The sequence below is a fragment of the Neofelis nebulosa genome, chromosome 4, assembly GCF_028018385.1.
Source record: "Neofelis nebulosa isolate mNeoNeb1 chromosome 4, mNeoNeb1.pri, whole genome shotgun sequence".
In the NCBI taxonomy this organism is placed as follows: Eukaryota; Metazoa; Chordata; class Mammalia; order Carnivora; family Felidae; genus Neofelis; species Neofelis nebulosa.
This window is the reverse complement of record NC_080785.1, coordinates 16,722,338-16,745,216: the sequence shown is the minus strand read 5'-3', so window position 1 is coordinate 16,745,216 and position 22,879 is coordinate 16,722,338. Positions and strand designations below refer to the sequence as shown.

The window sequence follows — 22,879 nt, the reverse complement described above, 5'->3', positions numbered from 1 at the left end:
CCTCTCTTCCAGTTTTAAGATAATTCTCCCTAAAGGAATTATCTGAAGCAATACTGGACAAAAATTCATGTCCATTATAGATATAAAATACTAATATTACTTTCCTTAGAATTTAGGATTCTTTCTGGTGCAGCCACTCTGGAAAACAGTGTGGAGGTTCCTCAGAAAATTAAAAATAGACCTACCCTATGACCCAGCAATAGCACTGCTAGGAATTTACCCAAGGGATATAGGAGTACTGATGCATAGGGGCACTTGTACCCCAATGTTTATAGCAGCACTCTCAACAATAGCCAAATTATGGAAAGAGCCTAAATGTCCATCAACTGATGAATGGATAAAGAAATTGTGGTTTAGGGAACTTTCCAGAACGCTCGCTGAAAAGCGGAGGAGCGGCGGCTGCCCGAGCTGCGCCCAGCAACGCGCTCCTTCCCGCTCCCCCACACCGGCCTCGGCCCCCTCACCGGCTGTAGAAAATGGTGAAAGAAACTACTTACTATGATGTTTTGGGGGTCAAACCCAATGCCACCCAGGAAGAATTGAAAAAGGCTTACAGGAAATTGGCTTTGAAGTACCACCCTGACAAGAATCCAAATGAAGGAGAGAAGTTTAAACAGATTTCTCAAGCTTATGAAGTGCTCTCTGATGCGAAGAAAAGGGAATTATATGACAAAGGAGGAGAACAGGCAATTAAAGAAGGTGGAGCAGGTGGTGGTTTTGGCTCCCCCATGGACATCTTTGATATGTTTTTTGGAGGAGGAGGAAGGATGCAGAGAGAGAGGAGAGGTAAAAATGTTGTGCATCAGCTCTCTGTAACCTTAGAAGATTTATATAATGGTGCAACAAGAAAACTAGCTCTGCAAAAGAATGTGATTTGCGACAAATGTGAAGGCCGAGGTGGTAAGAAAGGAGCAGTAGAATGTTGTCCCAATTGCCGAGGTACTGGAATGCAAATAAGAATTCATCAGATAGGACCTGGAATGGTTCAGCAAATTCAATCTGTGTGCATGGAGTGCCAGGGCCACGGGGAACGGATCAGTCCTAAAGATAGATGTAAAAGCTGCAATGGAAGGAAGATAGTTCGAGAAAAGAAGATTCTAGAAGTTCATATTGACAAAGGCATGAAAGATGGCCAGAAGATAACATTCCATGGTGAAGGAGACCAAGAACCTGGACTGGAACCAGGAGATATTATCATTGTTTTAGATCAGAAGGACCATGCTGTTTTTACTAGGCGAGGAGAGGATCTTTTCATGTGTATGGACATACAGCTGGTTGAAGCACTGTGCGGCTTTCAAAAGCCAATATCTACTCTAGACAACAGAACCATTGTCATTACCTCTCATCCAGGTCAGATTGTCAAGCATGGAGATATCAAGTGTGTGCTGAATGAAGGCATGCCAATTTATCGTAGACCATACGAAAAGGGTCGCCTAATCATCGAATTTAAGGTAAACTTCCCTGAGAATGGCTTTCTCTCTCCTGATAAACTGTCTTTGCTGGAAAAACTCCTACCTGAGAGGAAGGAAGTAGAAGAGACTGATGAAATGGACCAGGTAGAACTGGTGGACTTTGATCCAAATCAGGAAAGAAGGCGCCATTACAATGGAGAAGCGTATGAGGATGATGAACATCACCCTAGGGGAGGTGTTCAGTGTCAGACCTCTTAATGGGGCCAGTGAAGAACACTGCTGGCATTTTATATGCAGTAGTGAACGAATGAAGGACTATAATCATAGCTCACTACTTGCTATTATTGTTTTTGTTTTAATATTCAACTATAGTAGTGTTTTAAAAGTTAAATGAAGAATAAAAAATATAAAAGCTCAAAAAAAAAAAAAAAAAAAAAGAAAGAAATTGTGGTTTATATACACAATGGAGTACTACATGGCAATGAGAAAGAATGAAATATGGCCCTTTGTAGCAACATGGATGGAACTGGAGAGTGTGATGCTAAGTGAAATAAGCCATACAGAGAAAGACAGATACCATATGTGTTCACTCTTATGTGGATCCTGAGAAACTTAACAGAAACCCATGGAGGAGGGGAAGGAAAAAAAAAAAAAAAGAGGTTAGAGTGGGAGAGAACCAAAGCATAAGAGACTCTTAAAAACTGAGAACAAACTGAGGGTTGATGGGGGGTGGGAGGGAAGGGAGGGTGGGTGATGGGTATTGAGGAGGGCACCTTTTGGGATGAGCACTGGGTGTTGTATGGAATCCAATTTGACAATAAACTTCATATATTGAAAAAAAATAAATGAAAAAAATAAAAAAAAGTTAAAAAATTTAAAAAAAAAGAATTTAGGATTCTTTCAAGGGTACTAAGTGTTAAAAATATCCAACACAAATGTCAATACTACCCAAAGCTATCTACATATTCAATGCAATCCCAATCAAAATTGCACCAGCATTCTTCTCGAAGCTAGAACAAACAATCCTAAAATTTGTGTGGAACCACAAAAGGTCCCAAATAGCCAAAGTAATATTGAAGAAGAAGACCAAAGCGGTAGACATCACAATCCCAGACTTTAGCCTCTACTACAAAGCTGTAATCATCAAGACAGCATGGTATTGGCACAAAAACAGACACACATACCAATGGAATAGAATAGAGACCCCAAAATTGGACCCACAAAAGTATGGCCAACTAATCTTTCACAAAGCAGGAAAGAAAATCCAAAGGAAAAAAGTCTCTTTAACAAATGGTGCTGGGAGAACTGGACAGCAACATGCAGAGGAATGAAACTAGATCACTTTCTTACACCATTCACAAAAATAAACTCAAAATGGATAAAGGACCTGAATGTGAGACAGGAAACCATCAAAACCCTAGAGGAGAAAGCAGGAAAAAACCTCTCTGACCTCAGCCGCAGCAATTTCTTACTTGACACATCTCCAAAGGCAAGGGAATTAAAAGCCAAAATGAACTATTGGGACCTCATGAAGAGAAAAAGTTTCTGCACTGCAAAGGAAACAATCAACAAAACTAAAAGGCAACCGACGGAATGGGAAAAGATATTTGTAAATGACCTATCGGACAAACTCCCAATGTTATAGTATTTGAAGGTGGGCCTTTGGGAGGTTTAGATAAGGTCCAATGATGGCATTAGTGTCCTTATAAAAAATGAATCAAGGAGCACCCTGACCTTGGACTTCCCAACCTCCAGAACAATGAGAAATAAATTTCTGTAATTTAAGCCACCCAGTCTCTGGTATTTTTTTATGCAGCATGAGCTAAGACACACCCTACCCATAGCAATAAGATATCTTGTTGAAATGAACTGCTGTATGTAAAATTACTTCCCTGCTGAAAAACAAAGTAACTCTAACATTAAATCCACATTCTCAACCCAGACTTTGAGTTTCCCTGCCCACTGCATCCCTGCATCCATTCATGCAAGGGTCTACCTTGCTAATTCACATATTTAGTTCTTCCATCAGCTGAAGTAAATCGCTCATTTCCATACCTTCACAAATACTAATTTTGCCACCTGAAATGGCCTTATCCTTACCTTCTTGCTGTTCATATTGTTATCTTCCATTTCTCCTTCCTACAGAAAACAAAAATTAAAATAACCACCATAAAAACTACTAAGAATAAGCCTCTGTGGTTTCCTATAATAAAATCACCCCTGTCTGGTTACTGCTATGCTCCTTTCCATATCTTCTTTCTTGGTAGAAAGGAGGACATTTAAAACTAAATTTTAGGGGCGCCTGGGTGGCTCAGCTGGTTAAGCATCCGACTTTGGCTCAGGTCATGACCTCACAGTTTGTGGGTTCAAGCCCCGTGTCGGGATCTACGCTGACAACTCAGAGCCTGGGGCCTGGATTCTGTGTCTCCCTCTCTCTCTCTGTCCCTCCCCTGCTCGTGCTCTCTCTCCCTCCCTCAAAAATAAATAAACATTTTAAAAATTATTTAATAAAAATAAATAAATAAAAACCAAATTTTAGATCAGTGGTTTGGTTTTAAAGATTCTAATTTAAATGGTGTGGGTAGGACCTGATATTTGAAAAACCTCCCTGTGGGGATCTAATATGCAGCCAGGGATAAAAGTCACTGTGGGATCAATGCTCCTCAGTCCAGCTGTGCACAGAGTCTCTAGTCAAGCTTCGGAAACATGCTCTTAATTAGGGGTCATCCATAGACCTACCAGATTAGAAGTTCTGAGGCCTAGGCATTTGTATTATTAAACAGTTCTTACCAGACCTAAATTGAGAAACCTAGGCCCAAACAGTATGCTAGTCTCATGATGAAGAAGGGTGGAAGGCTATGAGGCCCACTCACCTCTTCCCTCTCATTCTGAAAGTCCAGAAATAATGCCCTTTTAACATCTTCCAAAACATGTGGGTATTACATGGTGCCCTATCGGGTCATTATTTTTTTTTTTTAATTTTTAATGTTTATTTATTTTTGAGACAGAGCAGGAGCAGGGAAGGGACAGAGAGAGAGGGAGACACAATCTGAAGCAGGCTCCAGGCTCTGAGCTGTCAGCACAGAGCCTGACATGGGGCTCAAACCCACAAACCATGAGACCATGACCTGATCCAAAGTCAGAGGCTCAACTGACCAAGCCACCCAGGCGCCGCTCGCCAATCAAGTCATTATAAAGGCCCAGCGAGGGATGCCTGAGTGGCTCAACTGCTTAAGAGTCCGACTTCAGCTCAGGTCATGATCTCACAGATAGTAGGTTTGAGCCCAGTGTCAGGCTCTGTGCTGACGGCTCAGAGCCTGGAGCCTGCTTCAGATTCAGTGTCTCCCTCTCTCTCTGCACCTCCCCGCTCACACTCTTTCCCTCTCTCAAAAAAAAATAATAATAAACATTAAAAAAAACTTTTAAGGCCCAACTTCATTTAAAGTGGCACTGTGACATATGCTCAACAGAATAAGCAAGTGTGGGCGCATGCAAAAGCGCCCTGTTTTGTGCAAAAGAAAAAGAGGAGTAGGGGCGCCTGGGCGGCTCAGTCAGTTAAGCATCCAACTCTTGATTCTGATCTGGGCTCAGGTCATGATCTCACATTTCATGAGTTTGAACCCAGAGTTGGGCTCTGCACTGACAGCATGGAGCCTGCTTGGGGATTCTCTGTCTCTCTGTCTCTCTCTCTCTCTCTCTCTCTCTCTCTCTCTCTCCCTCTCTGTCTCTCTCTGTCTCTCTCTGTGTCTCTCTGTGTCTCTCTTTCTCTCTCTCTCAAAATAAATAAACTTAAAAAAAATAATACAAAAAGAAGAAGAGTAGGCAGAGCAACTAGGAAAAACATGCATTACCCAGAAACACTCCATACTCTCTGAAGACGAACCGCATAACTATGACACAATCCCTAAGTTGTTACATCAGTGGTATGGCTAGTCTTCAAGGAGCACAGAAGAGGGAGTGAAATCTGCCGGGAAAGGAAGTAGGAAAGGTTCAGGGATGAGATGGCATTTGAGCTCAGCCTGAGAAGAATTTCACCAGATTAAGAATCAGGTTCAAACTTTGCTATGAAGCGGCGAAAGCATAGCAAAGGCCCAGAGCTGTGACCACGAATGTCCTGGGCTGGTACAAAGAGTCACTGTGGGGACTCATAGGGAACATGAAGGAAAGAAACAGAGCATAAAGCTGCATTGCATGGCTGAGGGCAAAGGAGTGAAGCCTTGAATGGCCTACTAGGGAGGTCACGGACAATGGGAATCACCAAATAAGAGAACCCATTCTCATTCTGGTCCGCCAAATCTTTCTTATTAATAGAACTTCAATGGAACCGAAATAGGATGTTCAATGTTATAGCTTCCTGGGGATCACGGAACATTCTTACAACTGTCTTAGTACAAATTTGTAACATCTTCAGACAATGTGAACATTCATGAAAAGGTTCGTTGTCAGAATAAAAGCTGCACAAAAGGACTTTAAATGACTGTAAAATTTCCTAAGTGAAGCTCGCACACTGTTCAAGCTCATGATCGATTCCCACAGGTATCCCCAACTGCTCTCACATTCCGATGCTATAATAGCCTGCCACTCACTTCTGCTTCACACCAGTAACCCAAAGACAGCTGGATCCAGAACAGGTTAAGCCAAATGTAAAGCACAAGACGCTAGTGGAGGAAAACTCAGCAGGGAAGTAATTAAAAATGAAATCACTACTCTCTTAATGGTCTTTAAAAGCAAATGATAATGTAGACTCTTGAATACATACAGCATGTGTTGGAAAACTGAAGGGGACACTGAGAGTGAACATTTTATCACTGACCGAGAAAGGTTCTCTCCTCCAGTCCCAAACTTCATCCCCACCCCCTGCAAAAAGGCTCTGCACAAACACCCAAAGGTCGAGTGGATGCCTCCCTAATCTTTCCCTCCTCAACTTTAAACATGCTTCAGCACCATTACTGACCTACTCCTTTGCCTCTCCTTCGGAAAAAGTAAAACAGAAAAAACAAAAACAAAAACAAACAACCAGCTCTATCTCCCAGCTTAAGCAAAATTTTCCACTAATGTTTTTATTCCATTTCTGCCTGCCTCTTGCAGAAAATTATGTCAACACCCTTTACTCACTGCTAACTTGAGTCTCTCCTTCAAGACCGGCTCTTATCTCTTCTTGTGGAACTCGTGCTATCCCACTTAGACTATAAGATCAATTCACTTTTTCTAACCTTTCTTATTAGATTATAGAATCCTTGGGGACAGGGTCTTGTCTCATTCGGGGAAACGAAGTGAGAAGCAAATACTAGGTGGCCAACATTTGTGAATGCGATTGGAAGTACAGGAAGAAATTTGCCTTGTACACAGAGAAACTCCAACAGGGATGCCTTCTTCAATGTGGTGGTTTAGACTCTGTGGGATGTGGAGGCCCTATTACTAAATCATGGCCAGAAATGGCTCAGACATGCATTTTGGGCTCTCAAGAAGAAGGAGGAAAAGAAAAATTGTATTTTTTTTCTTTCTGTAACTTAGAAGAAGAAACCAGAACTCTATTTAAAATGAGTACTTGGCATTTTGGTTGCAGGGATGAGTTCTCAGGAAAATGAAAAATGAAATAAAATCAAAGAGTAGACAAGCACATTTTAGGTGACATCAGCATAGAAGATGCCATGGAGCCTCTGCAAGGCTTAAAGTTGCTCATTTATTATCAAGCATGGGTCCACTCAGTAACAGCCGCGTTGTGTGTGTGTGTGTGTGTGTGTGTGTGTGTGTGTGTGTGTGTACAAGGTCATACAGAAATATTCTTTATTTCCTTGTTTTTATTTTTTACATAGATATTTGGAAGTGTTAAATTAGGTTTCCATGAAAATTAGGGAGAAGAGAAATATCATGTGGGGTGGCAAGGAGGCAGGAAGGAGGAAAGGAGGAAATTCTGACAAGGGAATACGACAAGCAGGGTTCACACCCCCCTTCGCACTTCATGAAGCCTTCTCACACAAAGCCTGCTGCCCAACAGCCATTCCTGGCTGAAAAACATCTCAGCATCAAACTGTTTCCATATGTACCACTTCCAATGGCTTTAAACTTCCCCTTAACATCCTTGTTGTAAATGATGCAACCCGCCAGTGGACTGTGAGCTCAACACCCTTCCACCAGGACAGAGGTGCTCCTCAGAGGCTGCCTTCTGAGAATGTACTCAGAGAGCAGCCCCATATAGAATGAGGAGTGAGGACTTAGTCGTGTGCTGCCACCCACTCGTGGCACCTCAAGTGAATGAAAATGAGGGGCGCCTGGGTGGCCCAGTGAGTTGATTGGCTCAGGTCATGATCTCATGGTTCACGAGTTTGAGCCCCGTGTCAGGCTCTATGCTGACAGCTCAGAGCCTGGACCCTGCTTCAGATTCTGTGTCTCCCTCTCTCTCTCTGCCCCTTCCCCGCTCGCACTCAGTGTCTCCCTCTCTCAAAATAAATAAACTTAAAAAAAAAAAAAAAAAAAGAAAACTCTCTGTGCTTGTAGAAAATGTGAGACAGGGATATCTCTTGATAAGATACAAATAAACTAAAAACAAAACAAAAAACCAAGAACCAACTGGACTGGCGATGGCTCCTAGCCTTGTAAGGATAATGATGATGAGCAGTTGATCATCTACCTTCTATTCGACACTAGGCAATGGTATCATTCCTGTTAGAGCAGCTTTCTGGATTAGTATGATGATGCCCAGGGAGGTTACATAACTTAGCAAGTTAAAAAAGTATGGAGTGGGGATTTGAACCCCAAAGACAGCCCCTTGGAGAAGACAGGCCACCCTGCCAGGAGTTACAAATGTTGTCAGCAGTTGCTAAGAAAGGAACCAAGACCAGTGAAGAAGAGGCACAGTAACGATGCCACTAAAAATGGGAGGACACTCTCTCTGACTCAGGACAGTCTGAGGGACCTGAGAGCTTCCTTTATAAAACACACAAGGTTCCAACCAACACGTCTCTAGTCATCAAGTCAAAGCCTCAGGAGAACAGGAGACTTGCTGAGGCCAGACTTCCCCACTGCCCCTGGAAATCCTCTGAAAACCCAGAGTCTCCAGGGAGGATGGTGGAAAACATGGGAAAAATCACAGTTTCAGGGGGCTCATAATTCCTCCAAATGAGAACAGTGGTCTTTAGGACTTTGGTAGTGGTCTCCCCAGCCCTAAGCAATGAAGAAGCAAAGAAGCTTCTAGCAGAGGCACCAGTGACTCTAAGAGCACAGAGCTGGTGATGTAAAAATTTTCCTGTTGGAGGGACTTATAACAAGTGTGATCACAATATAAAGGGCCAGATTTTTCACTGGGATGGATTTCTTGTGTATAAAATACACAAGGGACATGGTCTTTTACTTTGTCAATTTTTTTTTTTTTGGTCAGCAAAGAGTTCTTGGTTTCAGCGCATAATATTTTAACATCTTAGATGACTAGATTAGCTGTATCCAGTTGCTACTCTATACCTACCTTTACTAAATGCCACTGAAATTAAAAAAAATTTTTTTCAACGTTTTTAATTTATTTTTGGGACAGAGAGAGACAGAGCATGAACGGGGGAGGGGCAAAGAGAGAGGGAGACACGGAATCGGAAACAGGCTCCAGGCTCCGAGCCATCAGCCCAGAGCCTGACGCGGGGCTCGAACTCACGGGCCGCGAGATTGTGACCTAGCTGAAGTCGGACGCTTAACCGACTGCGCCACCCAGGCGCCCCTAAATGCCACTGAAATTTAAACAGGACCTAAAACCTGAATCCACACCAAATGTACCCTAAAAGGCACCTGACTGTTGTTTGCAGCCCAGCTAGGATCCTTGGCACACAAACACTTTCTGTAAAAAGGGGTGTGCTGCCAGATCCCTTGATGGACTTAGAGCTGCAAGGGGTGCAGTGGGGACACTGTCCCTTCAGGGAGCTCCTCCCACAGCAAAGTGTCACAGCAGCCTCTCAGCCGAGGACCAGTTACAACCGTCTCAACTCTGCCAGGATTATCTCTTAAAACCAGATGATTTTCTTGGTGAGCCCTGCTGCATCTGGTCAATAGATCACAGAGTTTAAGAGTTAATATGTCTCCATTTCCCCCTGAACATGAATCCATCACTTTCTGAGCTGAGTTCACCCAGGTTTTCCAGTGGAGCTCACTCCTCCGGAGGCCCCAAAATGGAATGTGCCATAGAAAAAAGGTGGGCAAATGAGACCTCGACAGGATTCATCTGAGGCTGGTTGGGAAGGCATCACCCCTTAGCACCAAGGTCCCCAAACTATTTCTACCAGAATCCCCAAGGGAGCTTGTTAACCCAAAATTCCCAGTTCCTCAGGGGAATTCTGGCCCAGTGGCTTTTGGGTGGGGGATGTCCACAAACTGACATTTCCAATAAATGCCTCAGGAGGTTCTGGTGCCAGCTATCCACAAACCACATCTAAAAAACACACTGCCCTAGTGGGGGAAAGGAGGTGGCCAAAAGAAAGAATGAACACTTACTGAATGCCTACTAAATGGGACCACTTATATATACTGATAGATAGATACACATCCGCTCACTCAGTCCTCAGACCTCTCTGACTTAGACAGGATTATTAACCCCATTATACTCATACAGAAACTGAGGTTCACATTAGTTTTGGAACATGCCCAAGTTCACACATCTGATTAGGTACAAATAGCATTTTGAACCAGGTTTGTCAATGTAATCCCCAAAGTTGAGCACTTTCCCCCACACTCCACAGATAGGTTGAAGACAGACCCAAAAGGAAGCACTGGAGTTTAAATTTGGGGGTAACTTGGATGCCTGGGTGGCTCAGTCAGCTGGGCGTCTGACTTCAGCTCAGACCATGATCTCACGGTTCATGGGTTTGAGACCCACGACGGTTCAAGCCCCGCGTTGGGCTCTTGGCTGTCAGCACAGAGTCCGCTTTGGATCCTCTGTGCCCCACCCCCTCGTTCTGCCCCTCCCCAGCTCTCCCTCTCTCTCTCAAAAATAAACAAACATTTTTTTAAAAATTGGGGAATAACTTAAATATTCTATACCCTTCAAGATTGTTGCATTTTATATTTTTGAGTTCCTTAAATGTCCAAGTGTCTGTTTGTTTGGTCTTCACAGGAAATAGACCCTGGCCCATCGTTTTCTCTTTTTTTTCACTCAGGTACACCAAGTGCCCCACCACCTTTTATCTCATGCCACCCACCATCACTGTTCTCACTGATTATGACAACAAGTAGCAAGAGAAAGAACAACCAAGAGATCTCAAGAGAGAAGAATTGCTAGTGAGAAGCTGAAGACAGGAATTTAGAAGTTTGTGCATTCTAAACGGACTCATTGTCAGGACACAAGGAAAGACCCTAAGCTTCATTCCTGCTTCTCTCTGCATTTAAAATGGCATAAACCACCATTCTTCAGAGACAATTACGCTGATAACTCTGACAAGGCCATCACAATGTTAGGACTTTTGTCTCTGAAAGGATGATTAGAGAGAAATGATACTCAGACAAGTATATTTATTTTTTATTATATACATATATTTTTTTCAATTGAGTTTGAGGAGAAAAAATATTTTCTAATGGGAATTTGCCTTTATCTGGTCATTCCTTTTCCTCAAAACTAATTTTAAGGTTTTCTGACATCTACATAATGACAATAGGGAATTTTACTACTGCCACCGTAAAGTTTTGCAATTCCAAGTTCACCCAGAACCCAGGTAAGTTCTGAAAAAAGTCACCAACCTGGTCCTAAAGCATTTTTGTGGATACACAGATAAGGAGGGCTGGTGAACTCTGTCCCTTCTCAAAAGGCCACAATTACTTACAGGATAAGAATATAAAGAAGTCCAGAATGGCAGACATGGCCTAGTACTCTGGGCCTGCCCACTGTACTCTTCTCGCTTACGATGCACCTTCATCTTGCAGAAGACTCTCACATGCCTTGGTGAACACAGCAAAGCCTCAAAGCTTTGATAGCAGCTGTGTACCTAGTGCAGGACGCTGAGCTCTGCACACCTCCCAAGGAACTAATGTTATCTTAGGCCTGAAAGTATAATCTCAAATTCATCAATCTTAAGAATCCTCACACTTAAAAGAACCTCAAGTCCCTACAGTAATTCGCAAAGTGGGCTTTCTGGTAAAATTATTAGACACTTAAAGTTTCTGTGATGGTATTTCTAACTCCAGCTCTTTTCTTCCCAATCTTAATCCTGTGTGTGCATCTGAATCCTTAAAGTCAATTAATTACATTCACATGCTACAACAAATGTTTTATATTTATAATTTTTGTTACAATTTATTATATACTTCAAAATTTCAAATGCTGCCCTTCCCCCCACACTATTTCAAATCCCGTATTTATTACAACCATATTTAATTTTGCTTTGAAATTTATAATTAAGGTTTAAATTTTAATTGTGTCAGAGGTTTTTAAATAGAAAAGTGGTTATCAACTAGTAATAATGTTTGCTTTATTCCCATTTGCTTAATTATTTGTCAGTACATTATCATAAAGTCTCTATTATTTGTTTTTAAATTTCATTATTTTAATAGTTAATACCTATAGATTTTCAAAAGTGCAAAGGGGCACCTGGGTGGCTCAGTCGGTTGAGCGTCTGACACTTGATTTTAGCTCAGGTCATGATCTCGCAGTTTGTGAGATAAAGTCCCATGTCAGGTTCTACACTGAAAGCACAGAATCTGCTTGGGATTCTCTCTCTCCTCTCTCTCTCTGCCCCTCCCCTGCTCACACTTTCTCTCTTCTCTCTAAAAATCAATAAAAATTTTTAAACAATTTAAAAAGCACAAAGAAGTTAATTTCCTTCCTACTATTATCCTCCAATCCTTTTAGAGTTTTATATAAAACTTTACATTAAAAGATTGTATGTATCTTTCCAGAACTACATTACACATTTATAGGTATACACTTGAGTATGTACAGATTGTTATAATATAAATCAGAGCAAACTAGTCATTGTTCTGAACCTTTTTTTTTTTTACTTAATGACATTATCTTGCAGGTCATTATTCATCAATACATAAAGAGTTGCATCCTTTCTTTTCAACTGCCGCATCATATTTCATTGTTTGGATGTAACTTAGCAATTAATTCGCCACTTGCCCCAATTCAGGGAGCCCTCCACATTGTCTCCTCTGTGAATGGCAGTCCTTGGAGTCATGCAATTGTGTCTAATTCTATTACAAACAGTCCTACAATGAATATCCTTGTAAATACAGCCTGTGTACATTACCAATAACTATTCCATCTATAGAATAAAGCCCTAGAAGCAAAGTGATTAACTGGTCCCTCTAAATGACACTACCTACCTACCTCTTTCTCACCCTATCACTGAGCCTGTTGGTTCAACCTCAAATCTACAGTACCTCTCCATGGTCTCCACCACCACACTAGACCAGGTATTGATGATCCCTTCTAGAACAATTGCAAGACCTTTCTAACTGGTCTCCATGCCTTCCACCTGCCTGCCATCCATCCTATCCTCCACAGAGCCACCAGCGTGACTATTTAAAAGGGTAAATCTGTACACCTAACATTTCTGCTTAAAATCACTTAATGTTTCTCTTTGCCAAAGGTAAGTCTGAACTCCTTCCACAGCCTAGTGGGCCTCCACAATGTGGTCCCTGCTAAATAACAAAGCTCATCTCTTAGCCTCTTGCATGTCTCTGTTATGTACTTAATGGAACTGGTCATGATCTGGCCCTTGGTACATATTATTCCATTTGCCCGAACACTAACTCCTACCTAACTGCAATCCTCCTTCTAGCAAGATACTCTTCTATTCTGTCCTCTGCTTAGACATACAGCACCACAGTGAAGACTTCAGTCTCTAGAACTAGACAGCCTGCGTCTGCCTCTATCAGTTACTAGCCATAGATCTTGAAATAAATCAGTCTACTTCTCTGTGCTTTATTTTCTCCATCTGTAAAATGGGACTGATGGTAAACTGGTTAGGGCACATAAGACACTAAGCACAGCAGATGGCTCACAATAAGCACTCAGTACGTGATAGATTAAGAATGCTATTATCTACCCTCCTTAAAGAGGTCTTCACGGGCCCTTTAGACAAGGTTGCATTCCTTTGCAATACTAACCCTCCCACAATGAATGGATCTAAAGAGCAGACGAAGATGTTCTGGTAAGTAATTTACCAACGTGACTTCATCCACTCACTTAATCATTTGTTCACTTACTCAACACATATTTATATGTGCAAACTTTGCTCCAGGCACCATGCTAGACACCTGCCAGCACTGGGAAGACTTCTCTTTCCCAGGGGCTGCCAAAATAGGCAGTCACACACATCAAATCCTATCTCCCTGGTTATCGATTTTGCTGTTCAGACAGCTAATATTTATAAAGCTAACACTTATGCCTCATGTGCACGCAGTGTTTTGAATATGACACATGAAACAGGAAAGCCTGACCAAGCCCCAGGCTCAGAGAGCTTACCACTGGCTGGAGAGTCAGACAACAGAAACACACTTGGAATGTAGACTTAAATCCTAACGGCAGCAGTAGCAAACAAGGATGAGAGCGGAGTAAGAAAGGCTGTTCTAGATAAGATGTGAGCAAAGTTCTCTCAGAGAAGGAGAGCAGAGCCTTAGATGAAGTGACAGAGAGCCAGAAGAACACCAGACAGACATAACTCAGGGGGGCAAAGGACTTCAGATTTTTGTCCTGTTCGAGTAAGTCAGTGAAGCTAGACCTCAGGGAGTGAGGAAGAGCCACAGGAAGACACTGAGGCAGCGTCTGGGGCCAGAACACATAGGGCTTCCTAGGCCATGAAAAGGACTTTGGATTTTCGAAGTATGGAAAGAAACCATTAAAAAGCCAGGGAGTGGTACATACAGAATTATGTTTTAAAGAACCACATTTGCTGGTGCGTAGAAAATAAATCTGAGTGTCTGTGGGAGGGAACAGGTGTCGTCAGAGAAAGCATGTAGGAGGCTAGTGCAATAGTCCAGACAATGGTGACTTGGATTAGAATGGTAACAGCATCAGTTGCAAGAAGAAGTTAAGATTCAAGATATATCTTGAAAGCAGAGCGGTCTGCTAATGGACTGAAGGTGGATTATGAGTTAAAACACCAAACCAAACAAACCAACAAAAAGAAGAAGTCAAGGATGACCCAAGGTTTCAGGACAAAGGGCAGGACGTTTACTGACTTAGGAACACTGAGGGAAGACCAAGGGCTGGGAGACATGGAAACCAAGAATCTGGCTTTGTACCAATGAAGTCTAAGAGGCCTGTAAAACACATAAACAAAGATGTCCAGTAGGTAGTCTGCAGTTCAGGAGGCAGATAAGGACTGGAAACAAACATCCCATTGTCCTCAGCACATAAAGGTAAAGTCACTGGGCCAGGTGAGGTCCCAGGGGGGAGCATCTGAGGACAGAGAGGAACAGAAGTGCTCATGCCACGCCCGGGGCTCTGAACAATTATAAGTTGGAAAGGCAAGACTGTCCCAGCAAAAAAGGCTAAAAAGAGCAGCCGGTGATGGAGGAGGAAAATCAGAGTGGAAAAAAAGTTATTAGTATTCACAAAGGTAAGAAGCAGGTGAGAGGTGAGAAGGTATGGAAAGGTTTCCTGGAAAACCTCATCATGGGTATTCGGCTAATACCATGTCCCCTCTGCTCTTTCATCACACTCCCTCCCATAGTCCATGGTTTCTCTCCGGTGCATACCCCATACTTCTTCCCTTTCTCCATTTTTGCTGCGCTAAATATGTGTGTGTGTGTGTGTGTGTGTGTGTGCGCGCGCGCGCGCACGCAAACATGCACACACCAAAGCCAAGAATAGAGCTGGTCAAAAAACTCTACCTAGAGAAGAAATGATAAATCAGTGGAATTGTTGCTCTTAGAGTTTGTTTTTTGTTTGTTTGTTTGTTTGTTTCTGTGTAAGAAGTCTATAGCTCAAGGGGCGCCTGAGGGCTCAGTCAGTTGATCATTGGACTTTGGCTCAGGTCACGATCTCAAGGTTGGTGGATTCCAGCCCCACACCAGGCTCCTACTGACAGCGCGGACCCTGCTTTGGATTCTGTGTCTCCCTCTCTCTCTCTCTCTCTGCCCCTCCCCCACACATGCATTCTTTCCTCCCTCTCAAAAATGAATAAACATTAAAAAAAACTTTTTAAAAAAAATAAGTCTATAGCTCAAGATATTTAAAATATATGTTTCTGGGCAGAGATACAAGCAGGACCACCTTGGCAAATGGTTGAAATAAGCATAGTTTCCCTACGCCAATAAATCTTCCCCCAATTCATTACATTTTCTGGCCTATAACATCCTCACTTTGGTTTTTCCTATTATATCACTATGTCCCTGAGGTGACCCGGTGACATCACAGGATACCATTCAAGTCTTGAGGCTTGCTGAGAAACTTCCTCTCAGCTAGAAAAAGAGGCTCTAACAGACGTATTTCTATTTCAAATAACTTAAAAATGGTTGTGTCATTAAAAAAATAACTTTTGTTACATTTTCCTCATTATAAAACATAAATAGATTTAATTAACTTTAGCAAAACAAAACTGGTGGTAAAGCAATCTGTTTAATTGCTCTTCCTCTGCTTTTGTTTCCTGACTTCTGATGACAGCGTCTATTTCCCATTCAAGCATGAATTTCTATGTAAATCAAACCAAAAGAGAACAAAATGGTAAACTTTTACATTTCTCTTTGAGCCTCTCTTACTCTGTTCAAGTCCACTTGACCTATTTTTATTGGACCTGACCTGATGTGTTTCCTTCTTTTCTTTTTTTTTTTTTTTTTTTTGGGGGGGGGGGAGGAGGGTTATTATCAACTATATCATCTCTTATTTTTATAGCTGTCACATAGTACCTAAAATCAGTTACTAAATAGAATACTCAAATCCTCACTCAATGTCAGCTGTTGTAACATGCCATATTGGTGGTCACTTAGATTTTTAAGCTCCAGCTCAGTTTCCACTGTGTGCTGTGTCTCACTCTGAAGATCCTATATCGATCATGCCCCAACTTTTGGTCCTCCCCTGTCTCAGTTAGTGATCGTTTCACCTGCTCAATTGCTAGGAATCCTCCTGGAGGACTCTAGCACGTTCAACCTCCACAGCCAATCATCACTAAATCCAGGCAGTTCTACCTCTACAACATGTCTTGAAGCTCTCCATTCCCTACACCTCCTCTTTCCACCCCCCCACCCAGCCCCCACCAATCCATGCCCTCCTCACCTAGATCACTGGGTAAACTTCCTAACTGGTCTCTCCTCTTCTATACTTTCTTCTTCCAGTCTGAGTACAGTCTCGAAATATTTTTCTCATGGGCACCATTCTGAGAAATAACATCAAGTAAGCTAATAACGTGGTTACCAAAAACAACTCTGCCAGACCAAAATCATTCATCAAAATACAATGATACTACATTACAATGTTAATTGCTAAAAAGATCTGAGAATTCCACAAATCTGAGAAAAATGCAGATTCTAATTTGATAATTCACACATGATATGGTCATGAGCTTTGTCCTTCTAACTATGAGTTCTTCGAGGGGGGGGGAGGAGTGGGGAAAGATTCACATATCAGGCAAAATCATCAACAACCCTTACTTCTTAAAGAAGTCACCTAAGAGTGAGGTGATTTCTAAAACTTTATCCCTTTAAAAAATATCTTTTAAGGTTCAATAATTGTTGCTATATTCCTATTGACCTCTACCATTGACCAGACACATTTATGAAAGATAATGATGGTATATCGCTTCCTCTGTTTTAATTTCCTCAAAAACCTCTTATCTTAAGCACACTGGTAAAGCTTTTGTGACTTCCCCTGGGAGTCCATTCCTCATTCCTAAATGATCTTGCTACTTTGTTATTACAGGTCTGATATAAACTCTGATGAAATAGTTTTTATATATTTCTATTTTATGTGTCAAAGCATCGATTTACGCATATTGCTAGTTAAAGGTACTACTGTTTTCAAGATCTGCAAAAGAAAACAAAACATTATCTCATGAAGAGATGTTTAGATCCCAAAGCTCCTTCCTAATGCCATTTCCATGGAAACAGGACTTTTATCCTTGCCAGAGATGACATTAATAATCAGGTGTCTAAAGTCATATAAAAGAAAGAAAAGGGGACAAAAATTACTAGCTACTCTTTCCCACATGACCCTCATCTAGGAGAAGAGCAGACTTCAACTAGTTGGTATTTCATCTTATTTTCATTTCTAATTACATCATATGAAAAGGACAAAAAGGTTGTCATCCAGAAAAGATTTTGTTCCAAACTGCCCGGTTAGGTAACACCCATAAGGCCCAGGCTTAACCCCACTGCTCCTCTACAAAGCTCTCTATACCCACCCAGAATCAAGCACAGAGGGCATTCTGATCAAATGCAAAAAAAAAAAGAAAAAGAAAAGAAAAGAAAGAAAAAAAAGAAAGAGGGGATATTTGGGCAAAAAATTACTTCCCTCTCTCCTTCTCTGAAGGGCTCTATTTACATAATGACAAATGAGCAGATAAAGAAAGTAGGGAAGGGCGCCTGGGTGGCTCAGTCAGTTGAGTGTTTGACTTTGGCTCAGATCACGATCTCACTGTGGGTTTGAGCCCCGCGTCAGGCTCTGTGCTGACAGCTCTGAGCCTGGAGCCTGCTTGGGATTCTCTGTCTCCCTCTCTCTCTCTGCCCCTCCCCCGCTCGTGCTCTGTCTCTCTCTGTCTCAAAAATAAAAAATAAACATTAAAAAAAAAAGAAAGTAGGGAAATAACTCAAATAACTCAAAGCAGAATGTTTACAAGTGTGTGAACTTTTCCAAATGTACGTCAAACTCTCAAATAACTATATTTTTTAAAATTTCCCCCCCAAATGTTCCATGTCACGTCAACAGCCTTGAGCCTCAGGAGTGAGATAATCTGAAAACCGTGAGGAAAAATGCATATAATTTTTTATAGCAAAAACTTAAAACATTTTGTGTGTGATAAGAACTGGGTATCTAAGAATAATCTTGTTATGATTATACCCTTCTCTACCCACCTCCTTCAAGATCTGCAAGACGAATAATCTGTCAGAATTAAGGACAAAGAAAGAGGAACCAGCTTGGGGTTATCACCACAGAATAATCCAAAATCACGTGAAAAAAATTATGTGCAAAAAAAAAATTTACAAAAGCTTGAAGCTATTCTCTATAAGAAACAATGAAAAAAATTTTTGACTGCAAACTAACTGCCCAATGAAAAATGGCAAATGTTATTCTTTAACACAATTTTCTGCAGAATGCCTGGTCAATAAACATTCTATTAATTTGGTATTTTCTTCTAAATGGTAATTTTGGAGGGAACTCCAAAAGAAAAATTATGGCAAGTCACAATGTAGTCCAAAACACTGGCAATGTTTCCTTCAGATATACACCCAGGAGTAGACTGTCTTCCATCATGGCAATTTACATTCCCCCCGACAGTGTATAAGGGTTCCCTTCATCAGTATCTTGAAGAGATATCTGCAACCCCACGTTGACTGCAGCATTACTCATAGTAGCCAAGACATGGAAATAACCTAAGTGTCCCCTGACAGATGGATGCGTAAAGAAAATGTAGTGTGTGTGTGTGTGTGTGTGTGTGTGTGTGTGTGTGTATTTATTTATTTACAGTGGAATATTATTCAGCCACAAACAAGGAAATCCTGCCATATGTGGCTACATGGATGAGCCTGGAGAGCATAATTCAAGTGAAATAAGCCAGAGAAAGACAAATACTATATATAGTATCACTTAATATGTGGGATCAAGAAAAAGAAGTCAATTTCATAGAAACAGAGAAGAGAATGCTGGGTGCCAAAGACTAGAGGAAGGGGAAAATGGAGAGATACAGGTCAAAGGGTACAAATTTTCAGTTGTAAGAAGAACGATTTTTCAGGATCTAATGTACAGCATGGTGACTGTAGTTAATACAGTATTGTGTACTTGAAAGTTGCTGAGAGTAGATCTCACATTTTCAATATACCCACGAGTTAAGTGTGTGAGGTGATGGGTATGTTAATTATCTTGATCTTGGCCATATTTCTACAATGTGTGTGTATACCAATGCATCACACTGTACATATTAAAAACATATAATTGTGTTTGTCAATTTTCCTCAATAAAGGTGGGAGAAGAAAAGAAAAAAATAACAGTGGCGACACCAGAGTTTGTTCCCACCTGGGGAGAGTTACAGCTCAGAGTCCTGTTGGCTGATAACACCAGAGTCTCAACCCCACAGGCTCAGGAACCAGACTTTGTCAGCACATTAAAGAATCCTTTTCCCATGGGTGAGACTGAGGGATAAATCCAGAATGCCAGTTTATTAATTTCTATTGAGGAAAGATCCACACAGGGCCTTGAATTGTCAGTCTGTTAGGGAAGTAATATCTCACCCCCTAGCACCATAGCATTCTCTTCCTACTTAGAAAACTAGGAAAAAAGAGGGTAGAAATAGATGAAGGCCAGTTAGATGCAGTTACTGGGATGGTTGACATCAGGCTCACACAGCCCAGCCTCTCTGACCCAAAGCACCCACAGAGTCTCTGCCAGTGTATCCCGTCCCCAAAGACATGCTCTTGTTGTCTAATCAGTGTTCAGACAGGCGCCACCAGCTTTGTCCCAGTGGCTTCTCTATGTTCCCTTGGCCAATCCGCCTCATTGTTCATCAAACATTCTTCCATTAAACATACTAATAGTTTTGGGGCGCCTGGGTGGCGCAGTCGGTTAAGTGTCCGACTTCAGCCAGGTCACGATCTCGCGGTCCGTGAGTTCGAGCCCCGCGTCAGGCTCTGGGCTGATGGCTCGGAGCCTGGAGCCTGTTTCCGATTCTGTGTCTCCCTCTCTCTCTGCCCCTCCCCCGTTCATGCTCTGTCTCTCTCTGTCCCAAAAATTAAAAAAAAAAAAAAAATTAAAAAAAAAAAAAAACATACTAATAGTTTTAATCGATTAAAGTCAAGTCTGGCTGACAGGGGAGCCATTCTGAATCTTTAAGTTAACTTTCTCTATTTCTCTATTACTCTATTTCTACAGCTACTCTACTTCTCCATTACTACAGCTTTTGAAATCCAATTTCCATGGGTAATCTCATATCCTTTATTTTGAAGGTCTTGGGAGCTAGGCTACATGTCAGTAGCTCTCAAGGACTAATGATTTCATTATCCTAGCTAGTTAACTTTGTCCAAATTAATTCTGGCCCAGAAAAGATAAGTATGTTTTAAAAGATGGCTATTTACACGAAATTAAAATCACTGAGGAAAAAAGTAAGATGACTGATCAAGGGTTGCCAACTTACTTATTTTGCTAAATAACAGCATTTAAAAGAACAAAAATAGCATTGGAGCACTTGGGTGGCTCAGTCTGTTAAGTGTCCGACTCTTGGTTTTGGCTCAGGTCATGATCTCATGGTTCACGGGATGGAGTCCTATGTAGGTAGGGCTCTGTTGCTAGCAGCACAGAGCCTGCTTGAGATTTTCTCTCTCCCTCTCTCTCTCTGCCCCTTCCCTGATTGTGCTCCGTCTCTCTCTCAAAATAAATAAATAAACATTAAAAAAATTAAATGATAAGTAAAAGAACAAAAACATCATCTACTAATATTAACTAAAAATATTTTAATCTGAACAAGAGAAAAGACAATCTAAGAATCTGGTGGTGCCCCTAGTTTTCTTCCTTTTCTTTGCACCACAAGCACCTCTTTTTGTTCCAGTATGATCTGGGGTGGGTGCAGGCTGGCAGACCAGCATTTGGGAAGCCATTCTAGTGGCTCTAACACTCAGTCTCCTCCCAGACCACAGGGCAGGATGTTGCCCAGATAGAAGGGCACCTGCCTTGTGCTCTCAAGTCTCCTAACAGAGAGATTCCAAGGATCGTCCTAGATTTAAGAAACAAATGAGATAATCTACAAAAACTAATTGAACTCTTTGGGGAAGAAATTTACAAAATTAATATAGGCTATTTCAATAAAATGCTTACTTCCTTTCAGTGCTGAGCTTCTGGGAGGAACGGTCCCTTTCATGCCTCCTTCCATTTGAATCTGGCCTCTGCCCTCACATGCCACTGAAATGGCTCTCAACGTGGTTATTACCCTTCTAATGGCTAAATCCAATGAATACATTTCAGTTCTTATAGTATTAAGGTCTATGCTGAAGACTTCCTATTCCTTGAAGTTTTCTTGGCTTCCAGGGCACACTCCTTCACCTCCCTTAACGGTTTCATACTCACTGCTTAAACCAGGGATGGAAAAGAGTACTCATCTTCCTTCCTGGCACTGATCAAATGCACTGGGTTCTAAGAACACCCTGCTGAGAGATTTCTAAAGGACAGAGTGTTATGATTGATGAGCAGTGTTTCTCATGAGCATGAAAAAAGGCATGGAGCAAAATGCATGCCAATTTTTTTTTAATCTCATTTTAAGTATTGATATGCCTCAGAGCCTTACCCCTCCATTTCTTTCTCATCTCAGAACCATGTCATTTCTGCTTATGGTTTAAATTTTTTTTAATGTTTATATTTGTTTTTGAGACACAGAGAGACAGAACATGAGCAGGGGAGGGGCAGAGAGAGAGGGAGACACAGAATGGAAAGCAGGCTCCAGGCTCTGAGCTGTCAGCACACGGGGCCCAAACTCACAAACCGTGAGATCGTGACCGGAGCCGAAGTCAGACGCTCAACCGACTGAGCCACCCAGGCGCCCCTCTGCCCTATGGTTTAAATAACCTCACATACTGACTCCCAAACCTCTATTTCTAGATTAGAAGTCTCCCCAAGTTAAACTATCTGTTGGCCTGCACAGCTAACAGACACCCCAATTTCAGCATGTCTACAACTGCCACCATCTTTCTTCAGAACATCCAGTTTTACATTGTGGTTAATGGCACCAGAGTTCACTTCGGATGAAGCCCCCAAATTGGAAGTCATTCCGGAATCCTTCTTTCTCTCTCCCCTCATTCCAAATAGTCTCCAGGTCTTGTCAACCCTCCAGTCAAGCCCGCTTCCTCTTCCTCTCTATATTACCTTAGTTCAATTCCTCAATTTGTGGTGGGTCTCTAACTGATTTCCAGTCCATCCTTCACAAAATATGAATGTGACTCCTGTGCTTTAAAACACTTGAGGGCCTCTCCCACATTTTAAAAACATTTTTCTTTACAACTTTACTGAGGTACATTTGACTCACAACAAACATCACATATTGGAAGTGTACAATTGATGAGTGTTAACATACATCTACATGCATGAAACTATCGCCACCATCGAGATAACGAACATATTCACAACCCTCAAAATTTCCCTTGCATCTCCTTGTAATCCCTCCTATGCAACCTGTACATGCTCTAAAATCAGACCACCTGGGTTAACGTCTTCGTTCCAAACCTTCGTTGCTGCTTTGGCAATTCACTTAAGTTCTCTATGTCTCAGCTTCTTCTTTAAAATAAGAAGGGGATAATAATGTTGTCTATGTCACACAAGTTTGGGGAGGATAAGATAGCTAAAGTTTCAGAAAACTTAG

At 41.7% G+C, this 22,879-nt stretch overlaps 2 protein-coding genes across 13 annotated transcripts in view; one reads left to right on the top strand and one right to left on the bottom strand.

Moving 5' to 3' along the window:
• DGKI (diacylglycerol kinase iota) overlaps positions 1 to 22,879 on the bottom strand; it is a 452,201-nt gene that overhangs the window by 319,028 nt on the left and 110,294 nt on the right. The window lies entirely within an intron of this gene.
• On the top strand, positions 356 to 1,824 carry LOC131508932 (dnaJ homolog subfamily A member 1). Its single transcript, XM_058724167.1, has one exon. The coding sequence runs from the start codon at positions 477 to 479 to the stop codon at positions 1,668 to 1,670; it is 1,194 nt and encodes a 397-aa protein (XP_058580150.1). The 5' UTR covers positions 356 to 476; the 3' UTR covers positions 1,671 to 1,824.

Coding starts and splice junctions, on each gene's coding strand:
- LOC131508932 (XM_058724167.1), top strand. CDS start 477: ATGGTGAAAGAAACTACTTACTATGATGTTTTGGGGGTCAAACCCAAT.